The sequence below is a fragment of the Lontra canadensis genome, unplaced genomic scaffold (assembly GCF_010015895.1).
Source record: "Lontra canadensis isolate GAN:19392208 unplaced genomic scaffold, GSC_riverotter_1.0 scaffold18, whole genome shotgun sequence".
Taxonomy (NCBI): domain Eukaryota; kingdom Metazoa; phylum Chordata; class Mammalia; order Carnivora; family Mustelidae; genus Lontra; species Lontra canadensis.
Genome location: NW_022631012.1, coordinates 5,699,747 through 5,715,043, shown reverse-complemented (window position 1 = coordinate 5,715,043; position 15,297 = coordinate 5,699,747). Strand labels below are relative to the sequence as shown.

The window sequence follows — 15,297 nt, the reverse complement described above, 5'->3', positions numbered from 1 at the left end:
CTGAGATAAAAATGTTATTTTTGCCTTTCACGGTCACAATGAGGATTAAATGAGATGGTAAAAGTGTACAAAGTCAACGGATCAGAGAATAGCATCTATTAATTACCCTTATTGTTATTGCTGGTGGTGGTCCTGTCAATATGGACAACGGGGCACTCTTGATCAAGGTAACTCTTTATACTGCTGAGGGCAATATAGCTTGAACAAGGTGGGACCCGGGTGTCAGGAGAACTAAGTAGGAAGGTTTTGAAGAAATTGAGGCATGAGGAGATGAGGACATGCTGGAACAAAATGACTGTGGGGAAGACAAGATAATGTGATAGGCCAAGATTTTTCTCATCATCCTATCCAACAACACCCAATGTTGCACTTCGAATGCTCAATTAATGTATGTTGAATGAGTGCATGAATGAATGCCAAAGAAAAAAAGAAAGTCCTTTTCAGATTAATGGTGACACTACTGAAAAGTCTTATCTTACCAGTTGAATCTTACAGATAATGATAGCAGCTTGTACGACACTAAAGAAAAAAGTCACTGTGTGTGCTCGGTCAAGCGGTGAAGAGCCAACATCACTCCCTATTTCTTTTCAGTAGTCTTAATTATTTAAGAACATCGGAAAAATCGCTTTGCCGGGTCAGTGTGTCTTTACCTGCTTCTTTGAGAAAATAGTATAAATTAAAAAGAGCCTAACAGATGTTTCTTTTAATTTATGAGTTCAGGATCATTCAGAGTTCATTTTGAACTCAATTCATCATATTTCACTTGAATCTTATCTTACTCTTGAGACTCTAACTCTGGAAGTTCTCTATGTATGTTCATAGTGACAAAAGTTGTAAACAGCCAACTGTGGGTTACCAGAGTAAGATGTACAATCCAAACTAGGGTATGATTTTACATTAACCTCCCTCCAGATATAACAAGACATGTAGTAAGTCCATATAATGTGGAAAGCCGTGGGGAAGAAAAATGTACAATATTGTCTCATACCTACAGAGGATGTGCCAGTGATAAGTTAATGTGCAATTAGATTTCTCCCCAAACTTTAGTTTAAAATAATAGTATCTTTTATTATTGATGGTTTATATTTATTATTGATGGTTTCATTCCCAGTAAGAAGTGTTCTTAAATCTGAAATACGGTCTTTAAAAATCCTATCCTTTGATGGTAGGGTTCATTAACATGAACTGACACTGTATTTTGAGGTTATTATTTTAAAGAGGACCAGAGGAGCAATACATTAGCCTCCTCTTTTACCATTCACATGTAATATGTCAGTATTTTGCATTTTTCCCTTAGAAAAGATACTTCTCAGGGCACTGTTAACATGGCACACTTTCCAGTAACATCAGGTCTTCAGCTATATGCTGTGGTGTCCAGGCCACTACTTGTTGAATCCAAAGATCTTTCTTCTCTCCTACTTTGCTATAGTCCTCTCTTCATTGTGAGAAACAAATTTATCCACAAGATTGTTTATTTTTACTCATCTCTAAAAGAAAAATCACATAATAAGTGCAACGCAATTACTGCATCTCCCTCCCCTCTTCTTCATCAGGCAGACTTACTTCAACCAAAGATCAGACCCCGTCCTCTCTCATCTACACTTTTCGATGTTCACCTTCATTCCTGGGCCATAGTAATTTTTAATTTTTGCAAATGCAAGCCCATAGGCAGCTCATCTTTGATCCTATATGCTGAGACTGGGGAAAGGGGATAGAAGGGAATTCTACAAGGCGATAATATTTTAAATTCTATTTCTTTATGGATTCCTCTTCTAGATTTCATCTCTTTCCTCATAATTTAAAGCTAATCCATAGAAAAGTAGATAGAATTATTTGCTCACCCGTTGTAGCATAACTTTTGCTACTTCAAGATTTTTTTTACATGTATTCACTAAGGTAACCTTTTTGGAAGCCATACCACAAAAGCCCCCAGAAAGAAACAAGAAGCCATTAAGAAGCTAGTCACTTAGGAAATCGATAATTATGAGACTAAAAACATCATTTTTTTTATTTATTTTTTTACAGAAGTAGAGCTGACACACAATGCTACTTTAGTTTCAGGTGTACAACATAGTGATTCAACTTCTCTGTACGTTATTATTATGCTCTGCTCCCCACAAGTGCAGCTCTCATCTGTCACCGTGCAATGCCATTACAGTGCCACTGACAGGGTTCCCTAGACTATATCTTTTATTCCCATGACTTACTAATTCCATAACTAGAAGCCTAAACATCCCCCTCCCCTTCCCCCATTTTGCCCCTTCCCCCTACCCCATTCCCCCTGGTTAGATCAGTTTCTGTATTTATGAGTCTCTTTCTGCTTTTTGTTTGTTTTAAAACTGTCATTTTTAAATTGTCTTCCAAAGTGTGAATCATAATAGGCTTGTAATAAACCTTTCCTCTGTTCTCCACTTTATCATTATGGAAAAAACGCAAGAGGACCACATTTTGTACCCCCAGAGTTCCAAGTCTGAGTGAAAATTAGGAGCCCAATCTTTAAGTTTCTTATCTGAGGGTGCGGCCCAAACTGAAATTAGATTCCTGTCAAAATAACTAGAAGAAGGCATATGGGTGGCTCAGTCAGTTAAGTGGCTGCCTTTGGCTCAGGTCACAGTCCCAGGGTCCTGGGATCAAGCCCAGTATCGAGCCCTGTGTTAGGCTCCCTCCTCTGCTTCTCTCTCTCCCCTGCTGCTCCCACTGCTTGTGTGCCTTCTCTCTCTCACTGTCAAATAAGTAAATAAAATCTAAAAAAAAAAAAAAAAGATAACTGGAGGAAACCAGTGAGACCACCTTTCACAGGTGTAGTCACCCATCCGCGATAACGTGACTACAGCCAGACTGCAGGTCCCCCGCTGCATAGACCAGTGCGCTGTCCACTACCCTACGCTGCCAGATCCAGAATGCGACAGCCGGCTGCCACGGCTCTCAATGACAGCCCCCTTCTATTGTAGAACACCTCATCCATGGACCTTTAAACACAACAGAAAACCATAACTTTAGTCTTGGTTTTCAGTTATGAGTGGAGCAGGAAAAGAGGCGGTTCTTGGAAGTGTGTAGATGCCACAACCCTGAAGTATTGAAAATCATGCTTCCGTGATTTTGACTATCCTGAGGTACAATGCTTTCAACATGAGTAGAAAACACCAGAGTATAAAGTGCCTTTGTGGTCAGCAAAAGCCAATATCAGCTATCTCTTGGAGTAAATTTAAAGATTAAAGGACATTTCCTCAGTTTCCGCCCCTGGTTCCCCAAGGCCGCTTTGTTTTCCCAGCATTCCAGGAATACTCTTTTGTTCTGCTCCCTCCTGAAGCAGTGAGATCTGGAAAAGCTCTTCCCCACTATCACTTTTCCAGAGCTTACCAATGGAGCTGTGCCTTTGGAAGACTTGACTTGCCCTTTCACATCCCCATAATTCAGGCAGCCAAGGGATAAGTGTATCCTTGCTGGAATTGTAAGTTTCGGCTTAAAAATATGTGACGGCGGGAAAGTTTGTCATCATTTGTGTGCAGAAAGCTGAATATATCTTTAAGCTTCTCTCTGTTTCCCTTTCCAGTCTTGGAAAATTCGAACCTGCTTTTTCTTACCTCTCTCGTCCTTCCCGCTTCCATTCCCAGATTTGAGATTTACGAGGAGCAGTCATCATCCCTTTTAAAATATGGCATTTTGTATATGATATTATATTAATGTGCGCAATGCCAGAAAAGTGCAGAACCATTTCTCCTGTGAAACGACTAAAGCCATCTGCACCACCCTGCAAGGCAAACACAGCGACCTAACAATACAAGAGGTTGCAGATTTTCCTTTCCTTGTTGCCATGGCAACCACTCATCGCTCTGGCTGCCATTTCCCTGAGCTCTGCGGAGAGAGGAGCGTGCAGAGCAGAGCTATTTAGCATTCAAGGGTGGATCTGCAGAAAAGCACACGGCCTCACCGTGAAGCCTCCGGGCCTGGCGGCGCCAATGGATGAGTACAGAAAATGGGGATCTTGTCAGTGTCTTCCTTCAACTGTTAGGCATCTGGGGCTAGAAAGAGTAAGAAGGACAAGGATTGATAAAAAGGGCAATTCTGTCAGGTTTGCGTTTGTCATGTTTGCTTTGTCCTGTGTGGTCTCTATACCATTTGAAGCAGATTTGGGGTATGAGCTTTATTATAATATGTGACTTCTCTTGTTGGTAAAGAGATGGGTTGGTACCTAACTGAGCATTAACTTACATGGGCATTATAGTAAAGAACTGCATTTCTTCCTCTTGGTCAGATAGGAGCTTATATATAGTAGGTATTGCTAGTTAGAGATTAAAGTGTTTTTACAAAGTGGAGGAAGACAGGCACCAGATAATGTTGTTTACTCCAATGTGCAGTTATATATAAGGTAGCTAGCTCTTCCTATAAAAATCCACTTCACGTCTATCTTTGCTCTACAGCACAAGTCTTAAAGTAGGATGAGATTTGTCTTAAGCCAATAATTCTGAATCAAAATATAAGGAAAACTTGGTTCCTCTAGACTTCTTTTAATTAAACCCAATGACTCAACAAATTAAAACATGTTTTTGTTCCTTGGAATTTTAATTGCCTACAAACACTTCCAGTTGTGAAGAGCAAGGCTGTATCTAACACAATGTAATATGATATTTAAAAATTAGGGTTAATTTGCATACACATTTACTCCCATGTATATTCTTCCAGAAAATTCCTCCCATGCTCTTGCTGGGAATCAGTCTCGTTTCTTTACTGTTTTGTTTTACACTAAATGTCAGAACCACAATCATAAGCACAAAAAAAAAAAGGTGTTTTATCATTCTCTTTGGGCCACTGATACTTTGAAAAATATTTTATTGAGTTTGAATCTTAATGCAACAGATTTGAGCAAGAACAATTCAGATCTACTGGTAAAATTCTATCTGGCTTGTTTTTAAATGTAAATATAATTTAATTATCATTGTATTTTCTTACTTGACCCTCCCTCCTGATCCTGTATTTTACAAGACTTTATCAAAATTTCTCCTCTCTAATTTGCGTCACATTCTGTCATTTTTTTTTCTTTTAAGGTATTCCCATTTTTTGAGGTTTTAAAATCTCCACTAGGGGAAAAATTCTAAATGTTTCATAAAACCTTTTTTATTTGCAGTGAACAGATTTCAAAAATGATCAGTCATGAAAGGGAGTCTTCCTGGATTCATTTTTGGAAAACCTAAGCCTTTGTTTTGATGAGGATTATGTATTCTCTTTATCTGTCTCTTGTTATATTTCTACGAATTCTCTCCGGAAAAAAAAAAAAGAGAACTTTTTTTTTTTAAGATATTATTTATTTATTGACAGAGAAGGACACAGCAAGAGAGGGAACTCAAGCAGGGGGAATGGGAGAGGGACAAGCAAGCTTCCTGCCAAGCAGGGAGCCCAATGCGGGGCTTGATCCCAGGACCCTGGGATCATGACCTGAGCCAAAGGCAGACACTTAACAACTAACCACCCAGGTACCCCAGAGAACAACTTTAACAGTAATTTGCAACAAATAAATTGCTCTAATATCTTGAGAATATATTAATCACTGATCAATAATGTATTTTTTGAAAGGAATAACATATATATACACATTGATTCTATTGCTTGTATGTACCTGAGAAAAGTATCTGCCACGGTATACCAAATACTACCTCAAGGGCTGACTCTGGATTCGTTGTTACTGCTGCTAAGAGGTTAGGAGATTGAGGAGTAGCTCATAGTCATCACTCCTCTCTCTTTCCTCCCCAAGCTACTGGGATGAACCGACTCTCTCTGCTTCAGTTTTCCTCTTGACCTCATTCCCTCACACTTCACTGCTCCTTAGCATATTACAGAAAGCACGTGCTTTGCCTGTCAGGGGAGTCTGGAAATTCATCTCTGGAGCAGATGAACAGAACAACTGGTACCGCCTTGCAGATCTGGCCGTGAAAGCATGATCTGACTTGGCATCATGAGTCCTGAGGGGAAAAGGACACTGAGCTGCTTGCTGCCTGCTCACGGAGTGGCTCATCTCCCAGCATGAGTCATCGTTCAACAACACACATAGGAAATACAACTCAAAACCCAGTCAAACTGTTGAACAAAGAAGGAGGAACATATATGTCCCAGGCTCTCGTTGCAACCTTTAACAGATATGCAAATGCTAAGTGGTTATTAGAACACGGAAATGGGAATAAAATGTCTGTTTTTACAACTTATTTCAGTAATCCTCAAAACTTAAGACAACAGTAGGCAAATGAGTAATGACAGAGGAATCAAGATTCAGAGGAAAATCATCTTTAATAGTGATGACTCAGCTTTAACAGTCTATAAATTGGACTCTGGATTTTCAGTCCAAATTTTCTATTTGGAAAGACAGATTGAGACAGTCCTGGGTTATGAGCACCTCTAGTTTGTCCGTAAAGGACTCCAGCATGAATGGTCAACCCTTCCTTAGTCAACTAACAATCTTCCCTTTGGCAAAACAGGTTACATTTGCCCAACAATTCTGTGGTTTCATTCATGTGCTGCACTGAAACAGGGATGAGAAAACATTTTGAAAGGGTGCATACCCCACAGGAAAGGTTCTTGGAGTACACAGGCAAAGATCCAGAGCTGACACTGATTTTGTTCTCTCCAGGGAATGTCCTCCTCTCCTGAACACCCCCGTGCGGCGTATTCATATCTTGTTAATAGCACTAATCCTATGGACCATTCTACTGAGCTTACCTGTTACTTGTTTCAATCTGCAGTACTAGGTTTTAAGTGTTTTGGGGCAGAAGCTGTACATCATTTGTCTTCATGTTCCTTTTGGTGTATAATGCCGTGATTGTTTTCTATAGTAAGTGCTAATACATTTTTTGGAATGGATATAAAGAAGAGAAAGAGTTCATGTCCATCTTAGGTTTTGAGATTGGAAATCTCAGGAGCAAAATGGGGCTACGCAAATTATACCACAGCACGAGCAATGCCCTTGTGGGAATGATGGTGTTGGGGGCAATAATGGACATAAAGAAGCAAAAGAAGAACCTGAGAGAGAAAAGGCTAGAATCAGTGAGGACTATAGAACCGGTGGCTTGAACAGAAAGGAATTCAGTAGCAACTCTGAAATACTATAGTGAAAAGAGGGTCAAGAAAGGATATAGCAGAAGATCACATGGTCTGAAAATGGGGGTGAAGTTTTGGAGAAAAGAAAATATACCTCTGACTTAAGATAGCAGTATGACATCGGATTAGAGATATTTTCTTGATGATGAAAATTAATTAACTGGAAAGAATATGGAAACAGAGTAAATGATTTTTCTAAGAGAGATCTGTAATCTAAGAGCTAAGAAACACATGGTTAGTGAATAACTTCTTATGCTCATTCCTGCAAAATTGAGCCCAGAGTCACAGTTGGCTGCAGTTGAAATGGCACTAAAGTATCCTGCAAACAGAACTTTAAAATTCATGTCCACGTTGATCCTCTGGGTGTAAGGTAAGGACTGCCTCACTGTTTAAGTCAGGAACTCACATTAAATTTCAGTTCTGGCAAATGGACCATCGGAATCTTAAAGCAAATGGATGTTCTAAGGCATAGTGTTGTTTTGTGTTGTTTTTGTTTTTTTAAGGATTTTATTTATTTATTTGAGAGAGCGAAAGAGAGCACGAGAGGAGGGGTGTCAGAGGGAGAAGCAGACTTCCCGCCGTGCAGGGAGCCCCTTGTGGGACTCAATGTGGGACTCTATCTGGAAACTCCAGGATCATGACCTAAGCCAAAGACAGTTGCTTAACCAACTGAGCCACCCAGGTTCCTCATAAGTCATAGGTTTAATTATCCTTCTTTTTTAAAGGAATATACCTGTATTGTCTTGGAAAAATGTACACTATTTTTGAAGGTCAACCTACATAAAATATCACCAATGCTCTTTTTTTCTCTACTTCATCTTAGAGTCTATAACATGATTTGCAAATGATAAGTTCTTAGATAACAAACAGCATTTCTTTACTGAATAATAGGGATATTTTCTTGTTAACTTCTCTAGTGTCATTATTTTTTTAAAAATGAGAAAAGTGTTTTGTAACCCATTTTTTTTCTTTTTGATAGATTAAAATGAAAGATGCTCCCATATACATGTTCTGATTCTAATCATGAAGTATTTCAGTATTTAAAGGATCTTCTTCTTCTCTGTAAGGGAAATATCATCATCATCATTTACTATTACTTTTATAAGCAATTTTTAAAATGAAATTTTTAGATACTTTTTCTTCTTGCTACATTTTGCATACTGCTGTCCTTTATCTCAAAGCCCATGTACATTTTTTTTAATTTTTTCCATTTTTATTGAAGTCTAATTTATATACAGTGAAATGACTTTCAGGAATTGCATTTGATGTACGTCAACCGAATCCTACAACAATACAGAATTCTGCCTGACCCTCAGAACATCCCATAAGCTTCATCCCAATCCTTGCCTGCCCCCACCTCTGCAGACAACTACTGCTCTGATTCCTTTTGCCTGTACATTTTCTTTTTCTTGAAAAACTGTCTACTGGTTGTTGTTGTTTTTTTCCTCATCAGCTTAAAAAAAATAGAGAATTATGACTAAAACATTGCAAAGACTGGAATAAACCTGTTCTTCTCAGAGTTGTATCAGTACAAAAATGCTAATATAGGGAAAATTGCTTTTTCTCCCCCCAAAATCCACTAATTTGACCTAGGTGCCAAAGCATGTAAGATACTCCTCCAGGTCAGTTCCCACCCAACTCTTACAAGTCTCAGTTTCACTCAGAAAGGAAACAAAGAACTGAGTTTGAAGCAAGTGTAGATGCTACTTTCAAAAGTCACATTTTTAGGAGGGGAAGTATCTTGCTCCTTATTTTTTATTTTCTTTTCACTATGGCATTTTAGTTTTCAGAATTTCACAATATAATTAATTCTACCATATCTTTTCATATCATCATATCATATCTTCATTGGAATATGGTTCTCTGGTTTTAAATATTATATCATGTCATATATATTATATATATATGTACAATTTGAAAATGATAAAGATTTATCATCTACACTTATTAGTGACTTAAGAGTATTCCAAGTGGTTTTAGAGCTGGTGTAAAGAGAATATTTGTGGATGATATTTTATATAGCTACAATGATAAAAATAAAATGGGCAGTTATAGAAGATGGAGAATCGCTTACTTAAACCATTTATAGTTCATGAGAGACTTGTTAGGAAGAAAGCACATAAGGTTGATATTGTATGCTGCTATTTGCACATTCATTCTTAGAAACATGGTAGGACTGGAGGTTGAAGAAAACTATAATTACATAAAAGTCATGTTGGTCTCTCTATGTGTTGGGAACAAAGTGGTTTTCCCATCATATTGTTCCTAAATTCCATATGCTTCTAGGTCCCAAGGCCTCCAAAAATTTTATGTAAGTTATACTATGATGGGGATGAGAAGGACAGAGTGAACAAAAGGTGACTTTTACCACATCATTGTAACAAACAGTTTCTCTTAAAAGAAATAACTAGCTTTATAGAGGTAACTAGTAAAAACTGTGCCTGGTACATAGAGAATTATATTTTGAAAGTTTACTCTAATGACAGTTTTTGGATCCCAGAAAATTTTTCCATTTTTCCATCATATCCTCCAGCTCAGGCATTCCTAGGTTTTGAAATTACAGAAACATTAATTTGCCCAAATCCTAGCCTTGCTTCAGGTGATCAAAATCTTTGAGGTTCTCAAATACAGGTGAAACTTTAAAAACATGGAGAGACTTTCCTGGCATGAAAGCTGGCACATGCATAAACACACACACACACACACACACACACACACACTGTACTGCATTTCTACACACACCTTTGTATTTTGTTTATCCCACAGTTACTCTGTGCATTTATTTAAGGTCTCTAGTTTTATTGCTATTTCATCTTTCTGTTAATGTTATTAATAATGCCTCCTGCCACATTCTTTTGACAATATGATGTGTTCAAGACTTAATGCAAAAGATGATTCAATTCTCACAGGTTCACAAGGAGTAGTACAATAGCAATGACTTTGATAAGATGCACAACTGAGCATTGAAAAGCTCTAAAAACATTATCAATTACCTGAGTGCCTTATTGATTATATTCACTGTATGTATTTTAAAGCAATCTGAAAACTTGAAAGGGGAATATTCTGCAAGAAATTTCTCTTTCTCAAATTAATTTAAAAATCAATGAAATATTATAATCTATCTTAATTAATAAATGTTTAATACATGGGCTAAAAACAGCATTATAAATAGGGGTACATTATCACATTGGAAATCCCCAATACCACCAACAGCAAAAACTTTTAACTGGAATAGTTAAGTATAAAGCTAAACTATATTTGCTTATTGTATTTCTTCTGCTTAAATGTGTTTTCTCCTATTTCCAAGTGAACCCTTAAAATTAGGAGCAAAATTTTCTAGTAGGTAATATTTCTGATCTGTGCTTTTCTTTTCTAATTGCTTTGACTCCATAATACAGTATGCTTAACCTGTGGTATCCTTCTACTGATAACCATCTTAATTAAACCCTTGACTGAATTTAAATGCTGGGCAGATTCTCTTCAAGTTTTAAAAACTTTATTTGAGTAGCTTAGATTATCAATCTAAACAAATTGTGGATTAGAGCCCATCAGTTGCAATGGGGGAAAAAAGAGGCAGAGGAAAAATTGTCCTACAATCATAACTGCTCCCAATCAGAGCCTAGCCAGGTTCTAAGTGCATTTTAGAACAGGGCCTTCTGAGTGACTGTGGTTGGGTCAGCCAAAATCTGTGGCCATTTTTCATAGAAAAATCTTTGAAAACAGAAACAAAATTTCTCCTTTAATGAGATAGCCCCATTTCAAGCACAATTTACATGTAGGAATATCCTGTCTTATCTTTATATTCTTCATCATGGCTAAGAATAATTCCATTGTCCATAAGGGGTACACAATAAATTTTCTTTTTTTTTTTAAAGATTTTATTTATTTATTTGACAGATCACAAGGAGGCAGAGAGGCAGGCAAAGAGAGAGGGAGGAAGCAGGCTCCCTGCTGAGCAGAGAGCCCAATGCAGGGCTCGATCCCAGAACCCTGAGACCATGACCTGAGCTGAAGGCAGAGGCTTTAACCCACTGAGCCACCCAGGCGCCCCCACAATAAATTTTCTTTAATTTAATCATCCATCGGAACTGAATTTTTGCAGTCGTGAGTCCTTATCTTAAAATGTGTTTATCCCCATAAACTAATTTTACTCAAGTGCATTTATTCCCATAAACTAAATTTACCCTTGTTTTAATCAGTAAATCTTTAGAAGAAATCTTTGGAAGAAAAAGCTGGTAGGACAAAGATCTACAGCTGCAACACTGGCAAGGGTGACCTTTGAGATCAAATCAGAGTCTAAGGAAGGAGATGCCAATGTTGGCCTCTTTAATTAATGCTAAAGTGCCAAGGAAATAAACAAACAGAAAAACCAACAATCTGCTCTTTTAATTTCCTTCTTCACCGGTTGATTACAGGAAATAGTTTCAGAGGAACCATTTGCTCTCCAAATTAAGCAAGAAACTTTTCATCTTTCCCTGTTTTTATGAATTTATCAAGGGTATTTGTTTAGCAGAGTGCTTCCAACTACACAGTGCTTTCCTTGTTGACTCGCTTCCATCAGCAGCAGCAATTAGCTCCGGTTTCCTAGGCAACCATTCTGTACCCTACTGAGAAAAACCTTTTCTTGACAGGAGCGTTCTAAAATTGTTTTGTTTTCCCTTCTTTCACAAGTCTACCGTAGGCTTACTTGTCATTTCTTTTAACACAGCATTATTATGTCCATTTTTCTTAAAAGCAGAAACATTTACTGGCTTTTATATTCCATATGGTTGAATTTATTGTCGGTGTCTCTTACTTCTCTCTTAACAACCTGAAAGAAATCAACAAAAATATGTTCTCAAGCATATGCCAACTTGTTTTGGATTTTTTTGTTCACCGCCTAATTGGTGAGCCTTTGCATGTTCAAGTAATCACAGCTGGTCCTGACGAAAACTCAAAGGGTATTACACATTCAAAATCAAACTCCTGTGTCTACCAACAAAGTCATGTGTTGCTCCGAAGTGAGTTGAAATTTCCAGGGCCACTGAGAAAGCTTTAACTCCATTGTTTTTATTATAAATTAACCAGGCAATATCAATAGATTACTATAACAAAATAACTAAACTAGAAATATGTGCTAAGGCCTGAGACTGTGTTAAGAAATTTGACATGACAAAATACCAGAAGAGCATAGCAATGGTATAGCATGAATCAGCACATGGAATAAACCAGAAGGCAACAACCCCTATAAATGCTGAACGGTATGGCACAACGGTAAAGTAAAATTTAATTCATCATTTTAGCTTAAATAGGAAAGGGCAGGAGCCTTATGTATTGTCTGTGAAGCCGTGGTTCTGCATTCAGGCAGGGAAATACTCATTGGTAAAAATGACAGAATTACCTCAGTGAAAGACAGTTTCAAGTCTTTAAATTTTGTTGATCAAATGATGGTTATAGACTTAGATGATTAAGACTTAGAAGACTTAGAAGACATCAAGAGTGATTAAAACGGTGATACAGGATGAATTTATTTATTTACTTATTTATTTTGGTGCGGGGTAGAGGGAGAGAGAGAATCCCAAGCAGGCTCCACACCCAGCATAGACCCCGACATGGGGCTCCATTCCACGATCCCAAGATCATTGTCTGAGCCCAAATCAAGAGTCAGGCACTTAATTGGCTGAGCCCATCCATACGCCCTGGTAATACAGAAGTTAAATAAGCAATTTGATATATATTATTTCATTTAATTGCCACAGCATACGAAAGGATGAACTGAGTTTTATTCCCACTTTGTGGATGAGAGAATCTAAGGGTTAGAGAGATTGTCACTTACTTACAGCTAGTAAGAAGTAAAGGCAGAATTTGATTTCAGGTTTTCTGACACAGGGATCTACTGTGATAAAATATTTGTACTACACTAATGTAAGTCAAAGTGATGTCTACCTGGGACAGTAAGTGGCCTTTTATCCATCATTTTGCCAGTTTTTCCATCTAGAACGTGTGTTGTTGTGTGGATTCAATATATTGATGGGAAATAAAAGTGCCTGGGGTAGCAACTTGTCTAATAAATTTGTGTCACAATATGATGTTTATCCATCACTTAGGTGAAATATAAGTAGCTTAGCATGATATCTTTTGGGTATGATCAGGCAGATTGCTGTAGATGGGAGCATGTCCCAGTTTGTCTCATACCTATTTACCTCCTATATGTATTTCTACCAAATTACTTCCCCAATACCAAAAAAACAATGTTTCTTTCTAGAATTCACTTTATCTATCAAGGACCCCTTTGATACTATTTGCAGAATACTGACCCCATCTCCATTGCCCAGAATAAGTTTTCAAGACACACTTCACTTATACTTTTAGGTGTTTATCTAGTGATGATCTGTTACCACCTATATTTCTGTTACCTGGGTTGTATCTGAATCCCTTATTTTATATCAGCCTATAGTCAACAATACTTTTTATTAGATGAATTTGTTTTAAATAACTCACTTTTAATGTTTTCCTGCAAACTGATTTATAGGCAGTTTACTTACCATATTAGTTCCTGTTTTATTTAGACATGATATGACTTTAGAACCATGTCATGAGATATTTTTGTATTACTTTTTGTATTTTTGTATTTTTGTATTATATTTTGTATTACTTAATAGAAACTGTCTCATTACCGTCATGACACTACTAAAAAATAACAATACAAATACTGGTTCACATTGCAATGCAAAAACTAGTGTTAGTTAATTACATTGAGAATCTGACAGTAAAAGAAAGAGAATAAAATACATATTACAAACACTCCTTAACTAAGACAATTTTTAACATAAACTAAAAATGCCCACTACCAGAATACTTTAGATGTTCAAAAGGAAGACAACTGAGCCTTTCATAATTTCAGTTTACACTAAGAAGTGTAATGTTTTTAGCTGTGAAGATCCATGTTACCTTTCAGTTATGCATAATGAATAATTTCCCAGTAATAATCCCAGTGCAATCTAGATTCATCTTTAATGTTCTGAACAACTAAATCTATTCATAATTTTATACATATAATGTCTCAAAGAAAAATAACAGAAGATAGAGTAGAAAAGGGAATAAGTCAAAAAATAAGCAATGAAAAATTCAAATGTACATTAATCTCTTACCTCAAAAAGATTTTTTCATGTTGCTAATTGTCCTCAAGGGTTATCGTGCCTTCTGTCATACTGTCCAGAATATGGTCCTGAATTGGAACTTGCTAGCAGATATCTAGAGCCGATCATAGCCTAGGATCTACAGAGCCAGGAAAATGAGTATGAAACCAGAAAACAAATAACAAGGAAAGTTTTTACTTCCCACTAGTTTTGTCCAGGAAAACAAAAAACAAAACATTGTCCCTAGCATTAACATAGATGACTGTGAATTAACTATATTATCTGATGTTCATCAGAATAATAGCTTAGATGGGTTGGACCTTTAGTTATTCTTAATTTTTTTTTAGGATTTTATTTATTTGGGAGAGAAAGAGAGAGACTTGGGGGAGAAGCGGAAGGAAAGGGACAAGCAGATTCTGTGCTGGGCATGGAGCCCAGTGTGGGGGCTGGACACAAGGCTGGATCTCAGGACCCTGAGATCCTGACCTGAGCTGAAACCAAGAGCCGGAAGCTAACCGACCAAGCCACCCAGGTGCCCCTAGTTACTCTTTCTTTAAAGCAGAAATACTAAGGCAGAAGACCTAAAAGAATGCATAACTGGGGAAAGTAAAGACATCTTGGTGAAGAAATATTTGCAAGTCTTGAGTTTTTGATGTGCCAGTCCTGTTATGTAATTACTCAATTGAGTCTGCACAGCAACCTGTGAGATGGGGTTATTATTATTTCCATTTCATGGAAAAGGCTTTGAAACCCAATGAGTGTGAGCATGAAATAACTAGAATGTAGCAATGCTAGAGTTTGTACCCACATTTCTCTGAATTAAAGTCCATGTGACTTCCTTTAATGTACAATATAAAAGATAGTGATCTCCTGTATAGAAAGAGGATGGATAGATAGATGGTTGGATGGATAGCAGGTAGAATGGATAATGGGTAGAATAAGGAATATATAGAGAGAGACAGAGATAAGATATATAGAGATCTAGATCTCATAGACATATCATAAGTCTTATATTTCATTTTCATGGGTTTGATTGTTTTACTCTTTTTCTTCTGTGTTTGTTTGGCATGTTTATCATTAATCTTCTCTGAAA

General features: G+C 37.2%; 1 protein-coding gene across 20 annotated transcripts in view; it reads left to right on the top strand.

The window, feature by feature from the left end:
- Window positions 1–15,297, top strand: part of MAP2 (microtubule associated protein 2) — a 141,124-nt gene that overhangs the window by 70,972 nt on the left and 54,855 nt on the right. Inside the window, exon 5 of one of the 20 annotated variants that reach the window (XM_032859916.1) lies at window positions 1,116–1,117. The exons of the other annotated variants lie outside the window; for them this stretch is intronic. Within the exon in view, the coding sequence (XP_032715807.1) occupies window positions 1,116–1,117 (2 nt within the window). The remainder of the gene's footprint in view (window positions 1–1,115; window positions 1,118–15,297) is intronic. 20 annotated transcript variants of the gene reach the window in all.